Genomic DNA, 21,216 nt, shown 5'->3' with positions numbered 1-21,216 from the left:
CCTCTGCCTGCTCCAGGTAAACATTCTTTCACATGTTGGCTTTAGCAAGACAGCCTTTCACCGGTGTGCCCAGCAAAGCATCATTTGACATTAACTGACTTTCCGAACAAACCAGAAGTTTCCACTTCACCCTAGTGATCTCCTTGTCTCTGCTCCCAAGTGTTGGTTGCTATTTTTATCCTTTCAGCTCATCTTAGCTGGATCATGGGCAGACAGTAACTCTGTTCTCACCCCAACACATTCCCCAAGTATCCTTACCAATAGTTTACAAACCACATTGTTACGTTATTGAAAGCCACAGACTGAATGTTCACACAGCACAACACTGACAGAATCACTGCAAATGTCAGCTTTCTACTTCATTCTTAGCCTGAATCTTCATGTTTTCTAAAGAGCTAATGAAAACACATAACTGCACAGAACCACTTTATGACTTTTCTCTCCTCTGCATAGCTGTGTATTTCTTCAAACCCTGAAGTCCTCTGCAGAAGTGATTCCAGCCCTTCAGAGCCACTGTGCATGTCCAGAAGCCATGGTAATGAACACTCCTCACTTCTAACTCAGCAGCACATAACCATGTGGTCAGACACTGTTGTGAACAGCACTTGCCATCTGTAAATGTATCATGCTTAAGGAAATTCTACAAGTATCTAAGAAGCACTCTCAAGTGTTGTGTGCAGACAGGGGCTTCACAGTGAATGAGAGCTCCATGAAACATACACTCCACCCCTTCTCCTGTACGAATTCTGTTGGTGAAATTCCTTCAGCCTCATTCCTGATCAAGATCCAGGCTACCTGGACCCCATCTGCAATCTCTGGAGGGCAGTGGGCTTGACTTCTTACTTCTTTTGAGATGGGCAAGGCAAGCTTCATTTCGATTAGGACAGGTTCTCACTGTGTAGCTTCAGGCTGACTTTGAACTTGCTACGCTCAAATTCCAGACTCTCTGGGAATTTGTTATCCTCCTGCTTCAACCTTCCAATTGCTGGGATTATGAGTGTGTGCCGCCATTCCTATTTGTTTCTGTTCTTTACTGCAGTCAAGGAGCTCAAACCCAAGGTCTTGTGCATGCTAGGAAAGGGCTCTATGACTGAGCCACATCCCTGGTCTGCATGTGTACATCTTTAAGGAAAGCAACCGGGAAGCAAAGTCAGGAACTCGGATGACATTCTAAGCACTGCAGGTTTCTCGTAATACAATCTACCAATTCACTGGTGACACAGTCACCTCATATTGTCATAAGGATAGGTGTGCTGGATCTCATTCCAGAGAACAGGGGAAAATATGGGCATGGCTCTCAAGTTGGACCAGTTATTGTTTAGCCACTCCCTCAATTTCTGCTTCATTTTTACCCTTGCACATCGTGTAGGCAGCGCAAATTTTAGGTCAGATGTTTTGTGGATGGTTATGTGTCCCATCTCTCCATTGGAAATCTTGCCTGGTTCCCAGAGAAGAACAGTTCAGGATCCATATCTCCTACTACTAGCAGTCTTTGCTAGGTCATTCTCATAGAGTCTTGGGAGTTTCTGTTTCCCTAGGTTTCTATCTTGTCCCAGAGATGCCCCCCTCTTTAATTCCATTGTCTCTAGAGTGCTGTCTTCCTCAGTCTTTCCCTGACCTGATCCTTCCCCATCCCCATTGGCCTACAGTGTTCATTCTGTTTTCCCTCCTCGGTGTTATTCACATGACCCCACTTGAGTCCTCCTTGATATTTAGCTTCTGTGGATCTGTGGACTGTAGAATAGCTACCCTTTTCTTTATGGGTAATATCCGCTTATAACAGTACATAGCACGGTTGTCCATCTGGGTCTAGGTTACTTCACTCAGGATGGTTTTTTCCTAGTTCCACCCATTTGCCTGCAAGTTTCTTCACATCTTTGTTTTTAATAGCTGAGCAGTATTCCATTGTGTAAACATACCGCATTTTCTTTATCTATTCTTTCACTGGGGACATGTAGGTTATTTGCAGTTTCTGGTTATTATGAATAAAGCTGCTTTGAACATGATTGATCAGCTGTTCTTATGATAGGGTGGGGAATCCTTTGGTTATATGCCTGGGAGTGGATAGCTGTGTCTTGAGGTAGATCTATTTCTAATTTTCTGAGAAACTGCCAAATTGATTTTCCAGGTGACTGTACAAGTTTACATTTATACCAGTAAGGAGAAATGTCCCCTCTTTTCCATATCCTCACCAGCATGAGCTGTTGTTTGATTTCAGGAGGTGGAATCTCCGAGTTGTTTTGATTTGCATTTCCCTGATAGTTAAGGATGTTGAACGTTTTCTTAAGTGCTTCTAGGCCTTTAGAGATTTCTCTGTACTCCCTTTTTAAATTGATTGATGTGGTTTGTTGACGTTTAGTTTCCTGAGTTGTTTATAGATTTTAGATACCAGCTTTCTTTCAAATGTGGACTTGACATTGTAAGTGTACGGGATGATGCTCCACCACTAGACATTCCCCGAATAGACACAAGACCTTCCGTGCTGAATAAAACTATGTATGCTTAGATGTTTGGAGTCCCATAAAAGAAAAAGAGAAGACACTGAAGCCAGGCACATGTGGTGGTTCATTCCAGTTGGGAAATGGAGAAAGGAGGATGAAGTATTATCCTTGGCTACATAAGGAATTCCAGGCCAGCCTACACTACGTGCTACTTTCTTTCAAAAAGTTTGTGTAATAATGCTTCTGCATCCATTTGCATGTCTGACTTAAGCATGTTAGGAGATTTAACTAATGTCTAAGGGTGGAGACAGTGCTTAATGGTCCTTTAGGATTATTCTTGTTCTATACCCACATAGTGCTTCCTATAGAGAGGATACAGACACCATGCATGTACCGTCTAGGAATACACTCTTGCAGATGTATGAGATTTACTCTTTAAGGTGTGGAGCACTCTCCCTTCAATCGGCATTGAGTGCAGGCTGTTTTTAGGAGATGTTGGTTCTCAGTGATAACATAATACCCAGTCTTGATTTAAAACCAAGTTTTGATGTACTAAAGGGTTTATCTTTCAAAGGAAACCACAAGTGAAAGCAACCATGAGGATCCAGTAGCAGTGCATTCTTCTGTGGCAGGTAAGAACTGGAAAGTAGCATGGGATTATGGGTATTTGTACACAGGATTTGAAAGGAAAATGTATTTGTGGTTGTCCAGGGAACCTCTAGAGAGGAGAGAGCTCAGATGAAGGGAACTGTGGATAGGGAGTGATCATTCCTGGGACTTGCTGAGAGTGAATGCAGGATGAATAACAGAGTCCCTGTGTCACACCCAGACCAGCCAGCATTAAAGGCACCACACAGCAAGCAGGCCTTCTGAGAGCTTAGAAGTGAGACTAGGGTGACAGAGTGTTCTTAAGAATACTGCCCAATTCCCCAGGTCAAGGAGGAGGCTTGGACATCATTCTGATACTGTGAAAAGGTCTGGGAGGTGTCATGTGAAGTGGAGGAGGGTCCCCTTAGCTGACAAGCAAAGCCATAAGACAGATTTGAAGTATACCTACCTGTACCTCTCTTCCCTCCACAGGCTTGGGTCAGAGTGAAGCCCAGTGGTGTCAAGAGGCCAGGAGTCTGAGTGAGCAGCTGAGAGGCACCTACACCAAAGCCAGTTTCCGCCACATGAACCTGCCCGAGGCGTATTCCAGCCTCGGCACTGACCACTTGCTCGGCTGTGAGGTGTCCCTCATTTCAAAGCACGTCAGCCGGCCAGTGCAAGTGGCCCTGACGATCCCCGAGGTCTTCGCCAATCTTAGCTCTGTCATGTGTGTGGAGGGGGAAGCTGGCAGTGGGAAGACCACCTTCCTGAAGAGGATAGCTTTCCTCTGGGCATCAGGATGCTGTCCCCTGTTGAACAGGTTCCAGCTGGTCTTCTACCTCTCCCTTCGTTCCATCAGAGCAGACCAGGGACTGGCCGACATCATCTGTGCCCAGCTCCTAGAGGCAGGAGGATGCATCAGTGAAGTGAGCCTGAGCAGCGGCATCCAGCACTTACAACACCAGGTCCTGTTCCTGTTGGATGACTACAGTGGGATGGACTCCCTCCCCCAAGCCCTAGACACACTGATTACCAAAAACTACTTGTCACGGACCTGCTTACTGATGGCCGTCCATACCAACAGGGTCAGGGACATCCGCCCATATCTAGAGACAGTTCTACAGATCAAAGAGTTTCCCTTTTATAATACTGTCTATATATTAAAGAAGATCTTCTCACATGACATAATTCGTGTGGAAGAGTTTATAATTTACTTTGCAAATAATACAGATTTACAGGGAATTCACAAAACCCCCCTCTTTGTGGCAGCAGTATGCACTGACTTGTTTCAAAATCCATCTGACCAGCCCTTTCAGGATGTGACCATTTTCAAGTCCTACATGCAATACCTGTTCTTAAAGCACAAAGCTACAGCCGGGCCTCTCCAGGCCACCGTGTCCTCCTGTGGGCATCTGGCCTTGACAGGGCTTTTCTCATCGAGCTTTGAGTTCAGTAGTGATGACCTCATAGAGGCAGGAGTTGATGAAGACGAAGAGCTCAGCACCTGCTTGATGAGCAAATTCACCGCCCAGAGGCTGAGACCAGTCTACCGGTTTTTAAGTCCTCTGTTCCAAGAGTTTCTGGCTGCCATGAGGCTCTCAGAACTCCTGGGGTCAGATAGTCAAGAAGACCAAGATCTGGGACTGTATTATTTGAGACAAATTAACTCACCTCTGAAGGCTATAAACTCCTATGGCATATTTTTGAAGTATGTCTCCGACCACTGTTCCTCAAAGGCAGGGCCAAAAGTTGTATCTCATTTGCTTCAGTTGGTGGATGAGAAAGAGTCCCTGGAGAACATGTCTGAAAATGAGGATTACATGAAGCTCCACCCAGAAACTTTTCTGTGGTTGCATTTTCTTAGAGGGTTGTGGCTAAATTCTCCTGAATCTTTCTCTTCACTCCTTTCAGAACGTTTACTGAACATTGCCCTAAACTTTGCTTATCAAAGCAGCACAGTTGCTGCATGCTCTCCAGTTATTTTGCAGTTCCTTCGAGGGAGGACACTGGATTTGAGAGTACTGAATTCACAGTACTTTTGGGACCACCCAGAAAGCCTGTTACTGTTGGGGAGTTTAAAGGTTTCTATAAATGGAAATGAAATCTCATCTCATGTGGATTATTCATTCAAGACATATTTTGAAAACTTACAGCCACCAGCTATAGATAAGGAGTACACATCTGCCTTCGAGCACATAAGTGAATGGAAGAGAAATTTTGCTGAAGATGAGAAGATCATAAAGCACTATCAAAATATCTGGCCCAGGGTCCTACCAGACATCAGTGAAGGGTACTGGAAACTGTCCCCCAAGCCTTACAAGATCCCTAGGCTGGAAGTTGGAGTGAACAACATGGGTCCGGCAGACCAGGCTCTGCTCCATGTCCTAATGGAAGTCTTCTCAGCCTCACAGAGCATTGAGTTCCAGTTATTCAACAGCAGTGGCTTTCTTGAAAGCATCCGCCCAGCTCTGGAGCTGAATAAGACCTCTGTCACCAAGTGCTCCATGTCCAGGCTGGAGCTCAGCAGAGCAGAACAGGAGCTGCTTCTCACCCTGCCTGCCCTGCAGTCTCTTGAGGTCTCAGAGACAAACCAGATTCCAGGTATCCCTGAGTATACTCCCATAACCATTCTGCTTGACACTGTTTTCTCATTCTCAACTTAGATGAAGGAAACCTTGAGATGGGAGAGATCGAAACACTTTCATTCTTTTGGACCAGTGAAAGGCCCTGGATCATAGAATGGGTTTCTAATAACTCAAACAACACTAGGAAAACATCACCACCAGTATTTAATCTTTCAAGACCCTTATAAGGGTGTTTGGATTGCTTGCTGGTGGTAAATGGTAGACTACATGTAGATGATGCTGGGGAACCATCTGCACTCAGGGTGCTCTCTCATTTACTTTCCCACTTGCAATGTGCAAGTGTCCAGTTTTTGCACATCTCTACCATTTTGCTTATGCTTCACTTGTCTGGGACATGGTCTAGTAAGTCAGTCTTCTCTCCTGTAGTTCAGATTTCCATTCTCCTCCTGACTGAGAGTCTTCATGTGTCTGTGTACGAAGTGCTCTTGAATTCTTGTCATTAAACTTTATGTCAAGCTATGGGAGTTCATCTCTGCACTCTCAGGAGTCCAGGGACTTAGGGAAGAGTGCTGTTCTGACTTTGAGACCAGCTTGGGGTATATAATGAGTCTGTGCTAGGCAAGGTTATGGAGCAAAACTGTCTCAAACAGAATAAAACCAAATCATTGGTGTTCTATTCTAGGAGGTCTTTGTGTATGGTGGCTTTAAACCTGTATGTTATAGGCAGAGTATTTGGCTACCATGTGTAAGACTCTGGATTCCATTGCAGACTGACAAAAATAAATCTATATCAACCTTTATCAGTCACGTTGTTTCAAAAACACTTCCTCCCATTCCGTAGATTGCCATTTCATCTCTTTGTGTGTGTTTTGATGCATGAACAATTGTTAATTTTGATAAGGTCTTTAATAGTCAGGGTCTGTGATAGAGGAACTTGTAGAGAATTTACAGAATGAAGCTATATATAAAAAGAAAGGGAATTTCTTAGAATGGTTTACAGGCTGTGGTCCCACTAGTCCAAGAATAGCTGTCAAACAACAGACAGTCTATGAATCCAGTGGGTATTCAATCTATGAGGCTGGAAGAAGCATGCTCTAGTGCCAGTGTGGGAATAGATTTGCTAGTGAGAGGGAGAGCAAGCAGGGCGAGAGAGAGAAAGAGAGTTTCCTTCTCTCGTGTCCTTTATACAGCTTGCCAGAGAATGTATGGTCCAGAGTAAAGGTGGATCTTCCCACCTCAAAGGCCCATAGTAGATGTTGATCTTCCCAATTCAAAGTTTTAATTAGGGAAAAAACCCTCACAGGTGTGCCCAGTCATTTGGGTTTTAAATAATTTTCAAGGCAGTCAAGATACTAGCCAAATATTGCCCAATATCTAATTTTTTTGCTACTGTTTTTTAAAACGTATCTAAAGATGCATCACCATAAAGTCCAAGGTCCTGAATATTACTCATTTTCTCGTAATCGTCCTATGGCTTTAGCTCATACATGTGTCTTTAATCCAATATTTATCTGTTATGAGTTGGAAGCAGGAATCCAGCTGCATGTGCTTTTGCATGTACAAAGTCAGGTGTTCCGCACTGTTGGTTAGGGAGGTGCCAGTTATTATTGTGAGCCCAGAGACCAGCACAGGGCTTCCCCTAGAGTCCTTCCATGATCAGCAGATGCTGCAGCTGGCAGTGTCTTCATGGATGTGCTTCTACACAGATGTTAGGATGTCAGAGAAGCTCCATCTTGAGAGCATGAATATGGCCGACGATCACAGCACCTTGAGAACTTGCACTTGGAGCTCTTGAGTGATGGGAACTATGCACTGCTTTCCAGATCAGCTCTTCCATAACTTGGACAAGTTCCTGGGCCTGAAAGAACTGTCTGTGAGACTAGATGGCACACAGGACGTGCTCTCAGTCCTTCCGGGAGAGTTCCCAAACCTCCATCACATGGAGAAGTTATCCATCCACACCTTCACAGAGTCTGACCTCTCCAAACTAGGTAAGGACAGTGCTTGGATCTCCAGTTCACGTGTGAGATGGAAACGCTACTTGGCTAGTAATTGTTAGAACCATTCAGTCATTGTTTGTTCAAACTTCCCTGGGCCTGACATCATGAACTGTGGGAGAAGCACCTTTCCTTGGAGACTTATTGTAAATCTTGAGTTTTTAGTATAAGCTAAGTACTGTTCTGAACACTTCACAAACAATTCGCTCTTCACTGTGCGAGGGAGGGTACTGTGTGGTGGTCACTGTGCATCTGGGGGCAGTAGGTCATAAAGAGAGATGCTAAGTGAGTTCCTCCAGTCTCTTCAGCTCTGAGAGGCCATTGCTTATGTAGCCACGGCTGTGCATCCAGTTGTGATAAACCTGAAACGTTTCTGCATGCTCAGGGAAACATAAACTTTCCTTCTGTTCTTTCTACCTCTTTTCCAAGCACCATTTTCTTGACAGTTGGGCTTTCTTCCTCTCCTTCTGAAGCAACTTTTCCTCTGCCCTGACCCGGTATTGTGCAATTGCTTTCTGCTATATTCCTGGCCTTCATTGCTGAACATCTCAACTTACCTCAAACGGTACGGTTTTCCTCTCCACCTCATCCTCCCCCTCTTCCTCCTCCTCTTCTTCATCTTTTCCCCCAAAATTATGTGTAGAGTTCTTTTATTTCAATTTTAAGTTGTTCTTACATCACCACTTACACATCTGCTTGCCAAGGGAGAAGGAAATCTTACTGGTAGCACTCTGAACATTTCCCCATTTTTTCCCTCATGTATGGTGGAGGAACATGCAACCATGTTTCTGAAATATGTCATTTAGAAAAATGCTTTAAAATATGCTAAGCCACTTGATTTGGGGAGCACTGAAGACTAAGTGAACCTAGAAGTGACAAGCCAAAGGCCATTGAAGATGGCATGGTGCTCCACACCTGAAACCCTAGCACGTGAGAACCGAAGTGGAAGGGTGGCTCAAATTCAAAACTGGTGAATTCTAGATCAGTCTGAGCTGCAGCGTGAGGCACTGTCTCACAGAACAAAAACCAAAAATCAAAATAGTTTTGGGAGTGCATTAGCAAGCATGCACACACACACACACACACACACACACACACACACACACACATACACAATTACATGGAATGAAAATTTTAAATAAAAAATAAACTTTACAATTTTATGCTATGGAATTATTCTTCCTTTCATGGTACTTTGTATGGTATTTTCATTCATAAATGTAGTATACAAACACAGAGACAGGGTGAAAAGCTGAAGGAGGCTTTACCAAGCCCTTATTTTAAAAGAATTATTATTTTTTTTTTAGAATTTCAAGCATCGGTGCTACGTTTACACCATTTTTGCTCATCCTTCCTCCAACTCATGACTACTTCTTCATGAGGCTGGGGGGAAGGGAGGCACAGAGAGAGGGAGAGAGAGGAGGGGCAGACAGAGGCAAGGGAGAATACTAATCATCAGGGAGGAGGTTTTCAGGTCTGCTCTGCTCTGACCTGTCCAAGGGCTGTGGAGAAGTGAGGTGTCTTTAACAGCAGCATCTTTCTGCCAAGTTCTGGGAGCAAACCAAGAACAACAGCCAAAGCCTGTATTGTTTGGGGGAATCTCTTGGACTCTTCTGAAATACTCGAGGGAAAGTTTACCACGTCTGAAACTGAGGTTGTACTTACCCTGTGGTAAGCCCTTATTTTGAAACTTGAGAACAGAAAGCTGATGAGAACAGCTTTGATTTGATTTGATTTGATTTTGATTTGAGAACAGAGAAGGTCAGGAACTTGCCCCAGGTTGTCTGCTCACTAGTCAGCTGTGGAAGTTGAGCACAAGCCCAGTGGTTGTAGTCTGACATCTAGAAGCTGTGCCACTGTGTTACTGCCTGTTTAATCGGTGTGACTGCAGCTGATGGGTTGAGAACCCATCTGATAAAAATTTGCAGCCTTCTCTAATTCCTAAATATCCTTCCTCTTTTCCAGTTAAATTGATTCAGAACTCTCCAAATCTGCATGATATCCACCTGAAATGTGATTTCCTTTCAAACTGTGAGTCTCTCATGGCTGCGCTTGCTTCCTGTGAGAAACTCAGAGAGATTGAGTTTTCTGGACGATGCTTTGAAGCCATGCCATTTGGTAAGAACTGTACAGTCTTGACTTCAGGTGCTCCTGTGCAGAGTCATTAAGTACTCGAGAATAAATGCCACTGATGTCATGGGAACTGTGAGGACATCGGATCCTCAGCGAGGCTCTCACAACAATGAATGAGCTACAGTTAGTAAACTACAGTTTAAACATTTCATTTGCATAGTTGCGTCCTCTCCTTAGTTAGTGATTCAGTCTGAATGTGATATCACCTTTTGAAAAACTCTTGATTTCAATGGTTCTCCTCTGTGTCATAGGAAATGTGTCTGACCTAACTTAATTTTATTTCCTTTTACCAGTCACCTTGTTGCCAAATTTTGTTTTTCTGAAGATATTGAATCTTAAAGGCCAACAATTCCCAGATAAGGAAACATCAGAAATGTTTGGTAAGTTTATTTATGAAACAGCGTTTCTTACTTTCTTCTTTGTCTCCTCCTCCTCCTCCTCCTCCCCCTCCTCCTCCTCCTCCTCCTCCTCCTCTTCCTCTTCCTCTTCCTCTTCCTCTTCCTCCTCTTCCTCCTCCTCCTCCTTCTACTTCTTCTCCTCTTCTTTCTTTTCCTGTCACCCAACAATAAAGCAGGTTTGAATGTTTGTCCCTGGACTACCGGCTAGGTTTTCTATTGTTGTGAAAAAGCACCAGGACCAAAAGCAGCTTGGAGAGGGAAGGGTTTATTTCAGGTTACGGCTGTCAGGCACACTCCATCGCCTTGAGAAATCAGGGCAGGAACCTGAAGTCAGGACCTGAAGCAGAGGCTGCAACTCATCGGCTCTTTCATTATGGATGCCTCAGCCTGCTTCCCTATAGCACCAAGACCACCTGTCCCGGTGCTGTCCTCGCTCATCAATCAAGAAAGTGCACCACAGGCTGGTCCACAATACAGTCTGGTGGAAGCATTTTCTCAGTTGAGGATCCCTCTTCCAAAATGATTCTGGCTTGTGTCAAGTTGAGATCAAACCACCAGTACAACATCCATGGCAATTGGTTCTGGGACTCCTCTGCTGGTACCAACATTAGAAGATGCTTAAGTACATGATATAAAATGGTACGGTGTTTGCATATGACCCTACATCCTCTGTATTCTTTAAGCCATCTCTAGATTGCCTACGTAAACAGCGCCATTCAAGGACTATGACACCGTGGCAATGTCTGTACACATTCAGCATCAACATAATTCAAAAAAGTTCATGTCTGGAAAAATTGGCTTAGAGCATTCCACAACCTTGATACCGAGCTGGAAGCCTTGAATTTTATTCCCAGGACAAGCATAGTAGAAAGAAAAATTGATTCATAGTTATTGTTCTCTGAGCTTCACAGACACTCACACACACACACACACACACACACACACACACACACACACACACAGAGAGAGTTTACAAACACCAACTCAGAATTATTACCATTATAAGTACACAGAGATTTTTCACTAATTTTTAAATGCTTTATTTATTTTTATTTCATGTGCACTTATGTTTTGTGTGCATGTTTGTCTGTGTTGGGAACTTGAGTTTCAGACAGTTGTGACCGGCCATGTAGCTGCTGGAATTTGAAACCAGGTTCTCTGGAAGAGCAGTCAGTGCTACCCTGCCCCAAATTTCAAATACTTTGGATTTAATACATTTTTGAGAAAGTAATGAGTTTACATGGTAATTACTCTTAGCAGGTTAAATAAAGGGACAGGGGAGACTGCAGATGCATCTTCAGAGCTGTATCTTCATAATGTTTTGCAGACCGTGTTGTTCCTAAGGAAAACCTGAGTTTCCTATACAGACAGCAACTCGTGTGTGTGTGTGTGTGTGTGTGTGTGTGTGTGTGTGTGTGTGTTGCCATGCTATCCAGCACTCTGGGCAAGCACTGTATCACTGAGCCAACTCCCCAAATCCGTGGACTTGAGTTCTAAATAAATACTATCATTTCTAACAAAACAAGAGTCTGTAAAGAAACTGGAAAGAGGAAAGTGAAAGGCAGGTCCAGAACATTGGCTCACACTACAGAGTCCTCTAAATAGTTTCTACAAAGGAACAGAAGTAGAGACTGTTGATCACGTGATCTGCAGAATGTCATGCTTAGGGTACATGGCGAGAAGCTGTCAGAGTAGCAGACCATGATTTACTGAGGAGGGCAGATGTCCTAGAAGTGACGGCTGGAGGTGGGATGGAAGGAGGGGTCTGAAGGCACTGTGCAGCTAGGAGAGTGACCTCCAGTGGGGATGCCAATTCAGACGACAGAGTAGACAGGGAGAGGCAGCCTGGATTTGGATCAAGAGACAGGTTGGGGGAGGATGGAGGAAACAGTGGTAGAGGGCAGCAGGGAGCTGTTGTGTGCTGACTCCTCCTGCCCTTGGAGAGGACAGGAATGAGGGGGGCCTTGGCTAGGTGTTGCCTCCTACACTACCGAGTCTGTAAGTCATTGGCTCTCATGATGGAGCAACTCCCAAGGATGGCTTCCTTGTGTCTCCCACAGCCCAGGCTCTGGGTTCTCTCAGGAAGCTGGAGGAACTGCACCTTCCCAAGGGGGACGGGATCCACCAAGTGGCCAAACTGATTGTCCAGCAGTGTCTGCAGCTTCCCTGTCTCCGAGTTCTCGCCTTTCACCACGTCTTGGACGATGACAGTGTGACTGAAGTTGGTGAGTTTCCCTCTGAGAACAGGGTTCCCTTGTGTGGAAGCTGTGGCATCCGTGGAGCTGCCTTCACCTGCTTCCTCTCAGCTCTTCTGCACGTGCAGATTCATCCTGGTCTGATGGGGAGGGTCAGTGTCTTTTATATTTGTCAAATTAGGGTGTGTGTGTGTGAGAGAGAGAGAGAGAGAGAGAGACAGACAGACAGACAGACAGACAGAGACAGAGAGAGACAGAGACAGAGAGAGACAGAGAGAGACAGAGACAGAGAGACAGAGACAGAGAGAGACAGAGACAGAGAGACAGAGAGAGATATAGAGAGACAGAGACAGAGAGATACATAGAGACAGAGACAGAGAGAGACAGAGACAGAGAGATACATAGAGACAGAGACAGAGAGACAGAGACAGAGACAGAGAGAGAGACAGAGAGAGGTGTAGAAGCATCCAGTCTCTGCGTTTGTTTCCCGGGCCTCACACATACACTACAGCAGTGTTCTGCCACTGCACCACAGCCCAGTAACATCTGTGTCTTTACACTTGGTGTTTCAGACCCCTGGCCAGATCCACTCTTACACAACTGAATACTGATACGACAGGTGTAGTGTGGTGAAATGTAAAGCTATGTCCACTTCCTGCTCGTGTTCCTGCTTTGTTATCCAAGTCAGTGTAGCAGTCAAGCAGGTTAGGGCGCCCCGAACCCAAGCTGCATCCTTTCTCCAGACACCTGCAGCTGCGTTTGTCATTTCACATGAGGGAATCCTACACGATCGGCCTGCTTGGGCTATTTTTTTTTTTTACCATAGATTGTGATTGTGCCTTGTGTGCACAGTAGCACATGTGACTATAGAGCATTGTGATTGTGCCTTGTGTGCACAGTAGCACATGTGGCCATAGAGCATTGACCTTACTGCTGGGCATACTCAGTTACTGACCTTTTCTGCCCTGTGTGTCCATTCAATGGGCACTTGAACTGTTTCTAGTAGTCAGTTCCTATGAAGGGCTTCTGAGACCATTCTCATAGGATGGATGCGTCTAGGTATCACTAAGGGTAGAATTTTGAGTTATATCACATAGATTGATGAAAACCGTTTTGGGGTGGGGGTTGATGTGCTACATGCCTATAATTGAACTCTTGAGAGGTTCAAAAATTCCTTGGCTAGATAGCAGGTTCAAATCCAGACCGGGTTACAGGAGACTTGGGTCATAAACCAAGAAAAAGGATCAAACCTCTTCATAGGGTTGTGCCAGCTTTCAGCCTCACCAGGGGTTGCTTCCCATTCTGTCTGTAGGAGATATTGTCAATCCCTTGCAGTTCAGGCACTTGGTGAATCTCATGGGTGAGACAACCCAAAGCCTTAGTGAGGAGTTGAGGATTATCTTTCAGATTGACCAACATCTCAAATAAAAAGACAGAAGAGGGGGAAAAAAGAAATGGTCATGCATTTCTGAGATGGGCCTCAGAATGCCATGTAGGGTCATCTAACCCACGGAAGGCTGGCTCATGGACAATGCACTAGAGGTTGGGAATTCTGTGAAGAAAACGAAATTACCTTAGCTGAACTCATCTTCCTAAGGATGCTCTCCCAGCCAGGTCCCCCACATGATTAGCCCTTAAAGGAGTAGCTAATGGCATGTCACTACCTGGCGACAGGTCCATTCCTTACACTATAATCCCAGAGGGTGTGTTTAAATTTCCAGCCATGGCAATGGAGATGCAGTCAGCAGTATTCATTTCCAGGAGATGAGTGTGCTTTACCTGTGGTGGCACTTCCTGCCCATGCTCACTTCTGTGTATTAATATAGGTGCCCAGTATCATGTTCACGTCCTCTTCCTGCCTTTTACTTTTAGCCTTCCTATGCCCCACCATTTAAGGCACATCCCTTGTACATGTAGATTGCTAGGTTTTAAAAATCTAATCTAGGCTGGAAGTGGTCTGTTGTTGTAAAAATATAAAAACCAAAAGGGTATCGTTTATCTCCACTAGGACCATCACCACAGTGCCCCAAGGTATCTGGTAGATATCTTGCCAGAAACACACGTTCCAATTCCGTGGGGGCCCAGACCAGCCACCCCACACTCCCTTACACTTAAATCTGCACACGAAAGAACACACGACACAATAACCTCTGGTCCAATTGATAAGATATAATTGTCCACCTAAACATACAAAGCCCTGTGCACATCCATCCCTTAAGAACATTCATAACAACCTGTAAAGGTTCAGTGTGGGATTTTTTTTTTTTTTTGGTTCTTTTTTTCGGAGCTGGGGACCGAACCCAGGGCCTTGCGCTTCCTAGGTAAGCGCTCTACCACTGAGCTAAATCCCCAGCCCCTCAGTGTGGGATCTTAACGTTAGCCTCCATGTTCTCTCCACTGAGGCTTCTCTGCTGACTCCTCTCTTCTGTTCCTATCTCCTCCTCTTCCTTCAAACTTTTCTCCCGCCCATCCTTCCTTCTCGTCCAATGACAGGCCTCCTTCTATCTTGTGCCTGCCTCACCTGTGACATCATCCCACAGTGGCAGTGCATGGCTTCATGCTCAGTACCAAAGAAGCAGAAGAAGGCAGATCTCTGTGGGGTCCAGGGCAGCCTGATCTACACAGCCAGTATCAGGCTGCCTTGGGCAGCACAGTGAGACCCTCTCTCAAGCAAGACAAAAGGAGTTAGCTGGTGTGGAAATGATTATGTCTGGAGTCCCAGACGTGGGGAGACTGAGGAAAAATATCCAGAGTTCAAGGTCATGCTCAGCTGCAATCAAATTCAAGGTCAGCCTGAGACCACTGTCCAAACTAACAACAAGGGGAGATGGAGAGATGGACAGAGGGAGAAGGAGAAGGAAGGAGGGAGGGAGGAAGTAAGGGAGACTGGGAGGAAAGACAAAAGAGAGAATGCATGTGTTGTCCCAAGAATAACCCAGGTCCTCAGGCTTGTCCAGAAGCTGCCCTCACCTGCTGAGCCATCTCAGTGTGGGAACAGTGTCCATCTGTCCACAGACAACTGACCGCTTACTCTTGGCCAACGTTTCAATTTTACTGCCAGGCAACTGCACTTACACACACCATCGCATCAGATGATGACATAATGCGATGTGGAGAATCAAGAAAAGCAGGGGACAGCAGACTATGGGTGGGGAGGGCTGAGCTGTTCTCTGATCCTCTCAGAAGCGTATTCATTCAGGGAATGAAGAATACCTCCTGACTGTCACAGAAGATCCTTATTCAGGACACAGAAGAAACACTTTCTTAGGGCCTCTGTCTTTACACTCAAGCCACAACATGATTCTGAGTAAAATCTACCCTAGCCTTCCCCATAGTAGACAAAAGTGGTCAGATAGTGAAAAACAAAACCAAAGCCCTACTAGATGTTCATTTCCAAAGTCACCATGAGCCTGGCTCCATTTTCTTCAGAGCCCTGCTCTCAGTAACCGGGGAGTCCCTTCTGAGCTATAGATGGAGGACTCTGTGTGAGGTCACCTGCCATTCTCTGCACAAAGGAGACACTGATGCCACAATTTCTCAGTTCCCTGCACTAACCCTGGTCCATAGCTGTCTCTGCCTTGACATATGTCCTTCCATGAGACAGAAGAGAGGTCCACATTGCCTAGACAGCTGCAACTCTCTGTGCTTGGCTTCCTGCTGTCTGCTTCCCCCTTTCTGTTTGGCCGGGAGGTTTCCTATCAACCAGGCAGCTGCTTGGTGCCTTCAAAATCTGATCTCTAAAACATCATGTAGAGCATGTACCATTTTCATTGTTGGGGTTTGGGAGTAGTTCCAATAACTTGGCAGCATTACTGACACCCTCAGGATTCTGTTTTCATGAGTGTTTTGTTTTCCAGCCAGGGTGGCAACTAGCAGAGGTTTCCAGAAACTCGAGAACTTAGATCTTTCAATGAATCACAAGATTACTGAGGAAGGATACAGAAATTTCTTTCAAGCCCTGGACAACCTGCCAAACTTGCAAGAGCTGAACATCTGCAGGCATATCCGAGAATGCATCCAAGTTCAGGCCAGCACCGTCAAGGCTCTGGGTCAGTGTGTGTCCCGACTGCCCAGCCTCACCAGGCTGAGGATGCTCAGTTGGCTGCTGGATGAAGAGGACATGAAAGTGATTAATGACGTGAAGGAAAGACACCCTCAGTCCAAACGCCTGACTGTCTTCTGGAAATGGATAGTCCCGTTCTCTCCTGTTGTCCAGGAGTAAAGGAAGCTCCTGAAGGCTACCAACAGTTCCAAATACCCGACTTCCTAAAATACTTTACTTTAGCTTAGCATGATGATACACACCTGTACTTTCAGCATTTAAGATACTGAAGTGGGAGAATCACGAAGTTCTGACCAGCCTGGGTCACATAGCAAGGTCCTGTCTCACAGATAAAGACATAACTAACCATCCTGTTAAAGAATACTTAGCAACTGTGTAGACTGGTAAATTTCCCCTTTTATATGGATATATGTTTCTGCCTGCATTTATAGCTGTGCACTACATAGACCATGCATAGGTTGTAAAAGTGTGTTGAGCCATCCTGGTCCTGGAGTTATAGATAGTTGAGAGTTTCCTTTCACTGCCAGGCACCACACCTTCGTCCTCAGTAAAAGCAGCAGGTGCTCTAAACCCTGCCAATATCCTAAGGCCAATAATTTTTTTTAAAAAATCTGCATGCTCATCACTGAACTTAGGAGCTATAATGAACAGTGCCTTATCAGTCCTTGTATGCTTCTCCTTCAAGTTGATACAGGGAACCTTCTTTAACCTTGGTCAACAGGAAAGGGCTGGCAGAAGGAACCCTGATCCATGGAAAGCCAAAGCATGGTAGGAATATTGGGTGGAGGATATGCATGGCCTGTTTATAGATGGAGTCAGTCTTACACATGAGGAAGTGGGAGTGAACTTTATCACAGGGTGCAGCCTACTCTCTCCAGGAGATGCTCCTTGGTCTTCGTAGAGTTTTGCTATTCATTAGCCTTGGAGTGGCTGTTGACACCGTTGGTATTGCCAACAGGAGGAAGGTATTGGACTTAGAGAAAACTGCCTTTGATTCCTGCTTTGTTTATGGGACTTTTGAGAGTTTGGCATGTGCTGTAACAGCCTTCTGATTTTTCTTAGGAATTCATGGTCTTTGGTCTATGTGGTTCTAACTCTTCACAATTGAATAGGAATGGCTACCACAGTCTCATATGTGTGAATGGTTGGCCATTAGGAAGTGACATTATTAGGAGGTGTGGCCTTGTTGGAATAGGTATGACCTTGTTGGAGGTCTTGTGTCATTGGTAGTGGCTTTGAATTTCAAATGCTAAGGCCAGGCCCAGGCTCTCTCTCTCTCTCTCTCTCGTTCTCTCTCTCTCTGTCTCTCTGTCTCTCTGTCTCTCTCTCTCTCTCTCTCTCTCTCTCTCTCTCTCTCTCCCCCCTCTTTCTCCCTTTCCTGCTGCCTGCCACTGTAGCAGATGTAAAACTCTCAGCCTCATGCCCAGCACCATGTTTACCTGCATTCAGCCATGTTCTCCACTGTAAGAAAATGTAAAACTCAAAAAGCTCCTAACCCAAACATTCAGGAAATCCAGGACCCAATGAGAAGATCAAACTTAAGGATAATAGGTATAGAAGAGAGCAAAGACTCCCATCTTAAAGGGCCAGTAAATATCTTCAATAAAATTATAGATGAAAACTTCCCTAACCTAAAAAAAGAGATGCCCATAAACATACAAGATGCCTACAGAACTCCAAATAGATTGAACCAGAAAAGAAACTCCTCCATTCACATACTAGTCAAAACACCAAATACACAAAACAAAGAAAGAATATTAAAAGCAGTAAGGGAAAAAATGTCAAGTAACATATAAAGGCAGACCTATCAGAATCACACCAGACTTCTCACCAGAGACTATGAAAGCCAGAAGATCCTGGGCAGACGTCATGCAGGTTCTTCCTTCCTGCACCAGCCTATGGCCCACTCAGTAAAATGTCTCATAGGAACTGTCCAAAATGGCACCTTTTGTCAAAATGGTGGCAATATAAGATCTCAACCTGTACCACATCTCAAGAGTACAACTGTCCCAGGAGCTGTCCATGGTGGCAGATCTCTTTTGCCTACTCTGCTGGAGCTACCCCTCAGGAGCTGTCCACAGTAGCGACACCTCTTTTCCTGCCTCAGCCTACAGCCTTGGTGAAACATTACTGCAAGAGCTGGCCACAGTGACAGCCTCCTCTCCAGGCTTCTCAGAAACCCTATATAAGCACTGCCCCTTCATCCATTTCCTGACTGTTCACTCCCAGGAGCATAGGACAGCCTTCCCTGGATTTGTCCCTCATCCTCCTGGACTCCTACCTTCAATAAATCTCTTTCATAAGATGTACTGCCTGGAGCAACTCTCTGGTTGGAAGATGCTGAGAAGAAAACACACAAAGAAGGAGCAGAGCTGAGGCTCCTGAGCTCCTCAGCAAATCTGGTGATCCCTCCCCCCGGGAGCTCCAAGACCTCCGCCGGGGAGGCTTCCTCAGAGCTGTGATTCCAGGCTTCTAAATCCAAGATAACCTTCATCAGAGCAGAAACACCTACAGCCTGCATGATTGGTATTCTCAATATTAAAATTCTAGCTAGTGGTGTAGCTCCAAGACAATGTGCCTGCTGAGTATTTACAAGGCCCTGAGCACCATCTCTTGCACTGAAAAGAAAGTTTAACACTGAGGCATTAACTTGAGCTGTCTCCATTGAGAAAGATTGATTTTCTTTTTGTTGATCTGATATGTTAATACTTTTCAAAGCCCATTGAAAAGTTGGAAACTGCGAGTATATTTACCACAGGGAAGTTTGGGGCAAGTGTAATGCAGCCATTAGCTCTAACAGAGGAATTTGCCAGCCTGGGCAATCAGGATATCTTCCTATAGTATGCGCTCCCATCTCAGAGCTTTGTGGTTCCTGGGTTCCCAAGTCCAAGATTACCCTTCCATCAGATACCCTTCCCAAGTTCAAGGCCAGCCTGGGCGATCTGAAGAGACTGACTCAATATAAAATTGTGGAAGGGTTGGAGAGGCTGCTTTGTGGTCTAGTGGGAGGAAGGTCCTGTGTTTGGTCCTTCTGACCCAGAATGTCTGACAGACTTTTCTGTGCAGCCGGAATTATGAAGGACTTGCCTGCCTTGTCCTTGCAAAACTCAGCAGCCATCTTCTCGGCTCATTGCTGGCCTCTTGGACGCACCTGCTCCTAGGGTATCACTCACTCCTGCTTTCCTCAGAGAGCTCCAGCTCAGCTCTCTGCTATTTCTCCTCTCTAAATCCTGGGGAGATCTGACTTCTCCTGGCTTTGTCTGTGTGTAAGCACCCTTCACAGACCCTCTCATCCAGATGAATGGCTTTAAATTCTCATTCTCTACCTCACCATTTCCAACTCTAACCAAGACATAGGCCCTGAACTACTCCATTTAAATGGAAATTTCCATTTTCAAATCTCCAAAGTCTTGATTGCTACTGTCTTCTCCACAAAAGTATTTTTGTGCTGAAGATGTTGGTCAGTGGTTATGGTGCTTTGAATAACAATGTTTCCTCTAAGTCATGTATTTAATTATTTGGTCTCCAGTTGGTCGTGTTCCTTGTGGAAGCTTAGGAGGTGTGATCTAGAAAGAGCTTTGAGAACTTAACGTCTATCCCTATTCCCAATTTGCTCTCCCTGTTTGAACTTTGTGGTTCAGGATGTGTACCTTCAACTTCTTCCTTCTGCCACGCCTTGCTGCTTGTTGCCTATCTCCCCACCAAGATGGACTGTTGTTGTAAAATGTAAAAAATAAAAAAAAAAGTAGGGTTGTCTTTTATCCTCACTAGGTCTGACATTGCGGTGCCCCAAGATATCTGTTGGATATCTTGGCTGAAACACATCCCAACTCCTCGGTGGCAACCCAATGTCTCCAGCCGCTGCACACTTTTCTACACTCAAATCGTCACATAAATGAACACACAACACAATGATCTTTGACCCAATTGATAAGATATAATTGCCCACCTAAACATACAAAGCCCAGTACCATCCAACCCTTAAGAACATTAATAACAACCTGTAAATACACAGAGCGGAATCTTAACGTCACCTGCCATGGTTTCTCTCCCTCTCCCTTCTCTCTTTCTCCTTTCCATTTCTGTCTCCTCCTCTCCCTTCAAACTCTTCTCCCGCCCATCCTTCCTTCTCATCCAATGACAGGCCTCTTCCTATCCTGTTCCTGTCCTCACCTGTATTTTACAATTTAAATGGGGAGAAGGTTATGGTGAAGTCACCTGAGTCCTGAGCATGTGACAAGGCAGCTGTTCTTGGGGCAGTGGAATTAGCATCAAAATACAGATAACTCCAGGGCAAACCACAACAATGGACTCTTAACCTTTTGGGACGTATGGCCAAATAAACCCTTTTTTTTTGTTTTTTTTTTTTTTTGTTTTTTTTTTGTTTTTTTTTTTTGAGCTGGGGACCGAACCCAGGGCCTTGCGCTTGCTAGGCAAGCGCTCTACCACTGAGCTAAATCCCCAACCCCCAAATAAACCCTTTTTTCATGGTGTTTTTATCACAGTACTAGAATAGTAACTAATGTAGAAGTTAGGGATTATGAACTGCCCTTGTAGAGGATCCATGTTGGGTTCTCAGGGCACAGGTTGATGGATTTACCACCCACCTGTAACTCTATCTCTGATCTTCATAGACACTTACACACACACACACACACACACACACACACACACACACACACACAGACTGTACAAATTTAAAATATTATCTTAAAAAAGGGCTCTGGTGGCTTGAGTGAGAATAACTCCCACAGACTCCTGTGTTTGAATGTTTGGTCTACAGTTAGTGGATTAGATGATGTAGCCTTTTTGGAGG

General features: G+C 45.0%; 1 protein-coding gene across 3 annotated transcripts in view; it reads left to right on the top strand.

Moving 5' to 3' along the window:
- The window catches only part of Naip5 (NLR family, apoptosis inhibitory protein 5), a 51,548-nt gene that overhangs the window by 24,107 nt on the left and 6,225 nt on the right, over positions 1-21,216 (top strand). Inside the window, 8 exon segments of one of the 3 annotated variants that reach the window (NM_001447268.1) lie at positions 454-535; positions 3,016-3,073; positions 3,522-5,630; positions 7,438-7,605; positions 9,577-9,729; positions 10,038-10,124; positions 12,203-12,367; positions 16,195-20,161. In NM_001447268.1, the coding sequence (NP_001434197.1) occupies positions 454-535; positions 3,016-3,073; positions 3,522-5,630; positions 7,438-7,605; positions 9,577-9,729; positions 10,038-10,124; positions 12,203-12,367; positions 16,195-16,559 (3,187 nt within the window). In that variant the 3' untranslated portion in view covers positions 16,560-20,161. 3 annotated transcript variants of the gene reach the window in all.

This window comes from Rattus norvegicus, chromosome 2 (genome assembly GCF_021556685.1).
Source record: "Rattus norvegicus strain SHRSP/BbbUtx chromosome 2, alternate assembly SHRSP_T2T, whole genome shotgun sequence".
NCBI classification, from domain to species: Eukaryota; Metazoa; Chordata; class Mammalia; order Rodentia; family Muridae; genus Rattus; species Rattus norvegicus.
This window is presented reverse-complemented; position numbering and strand designations above follow the sequence as displayed.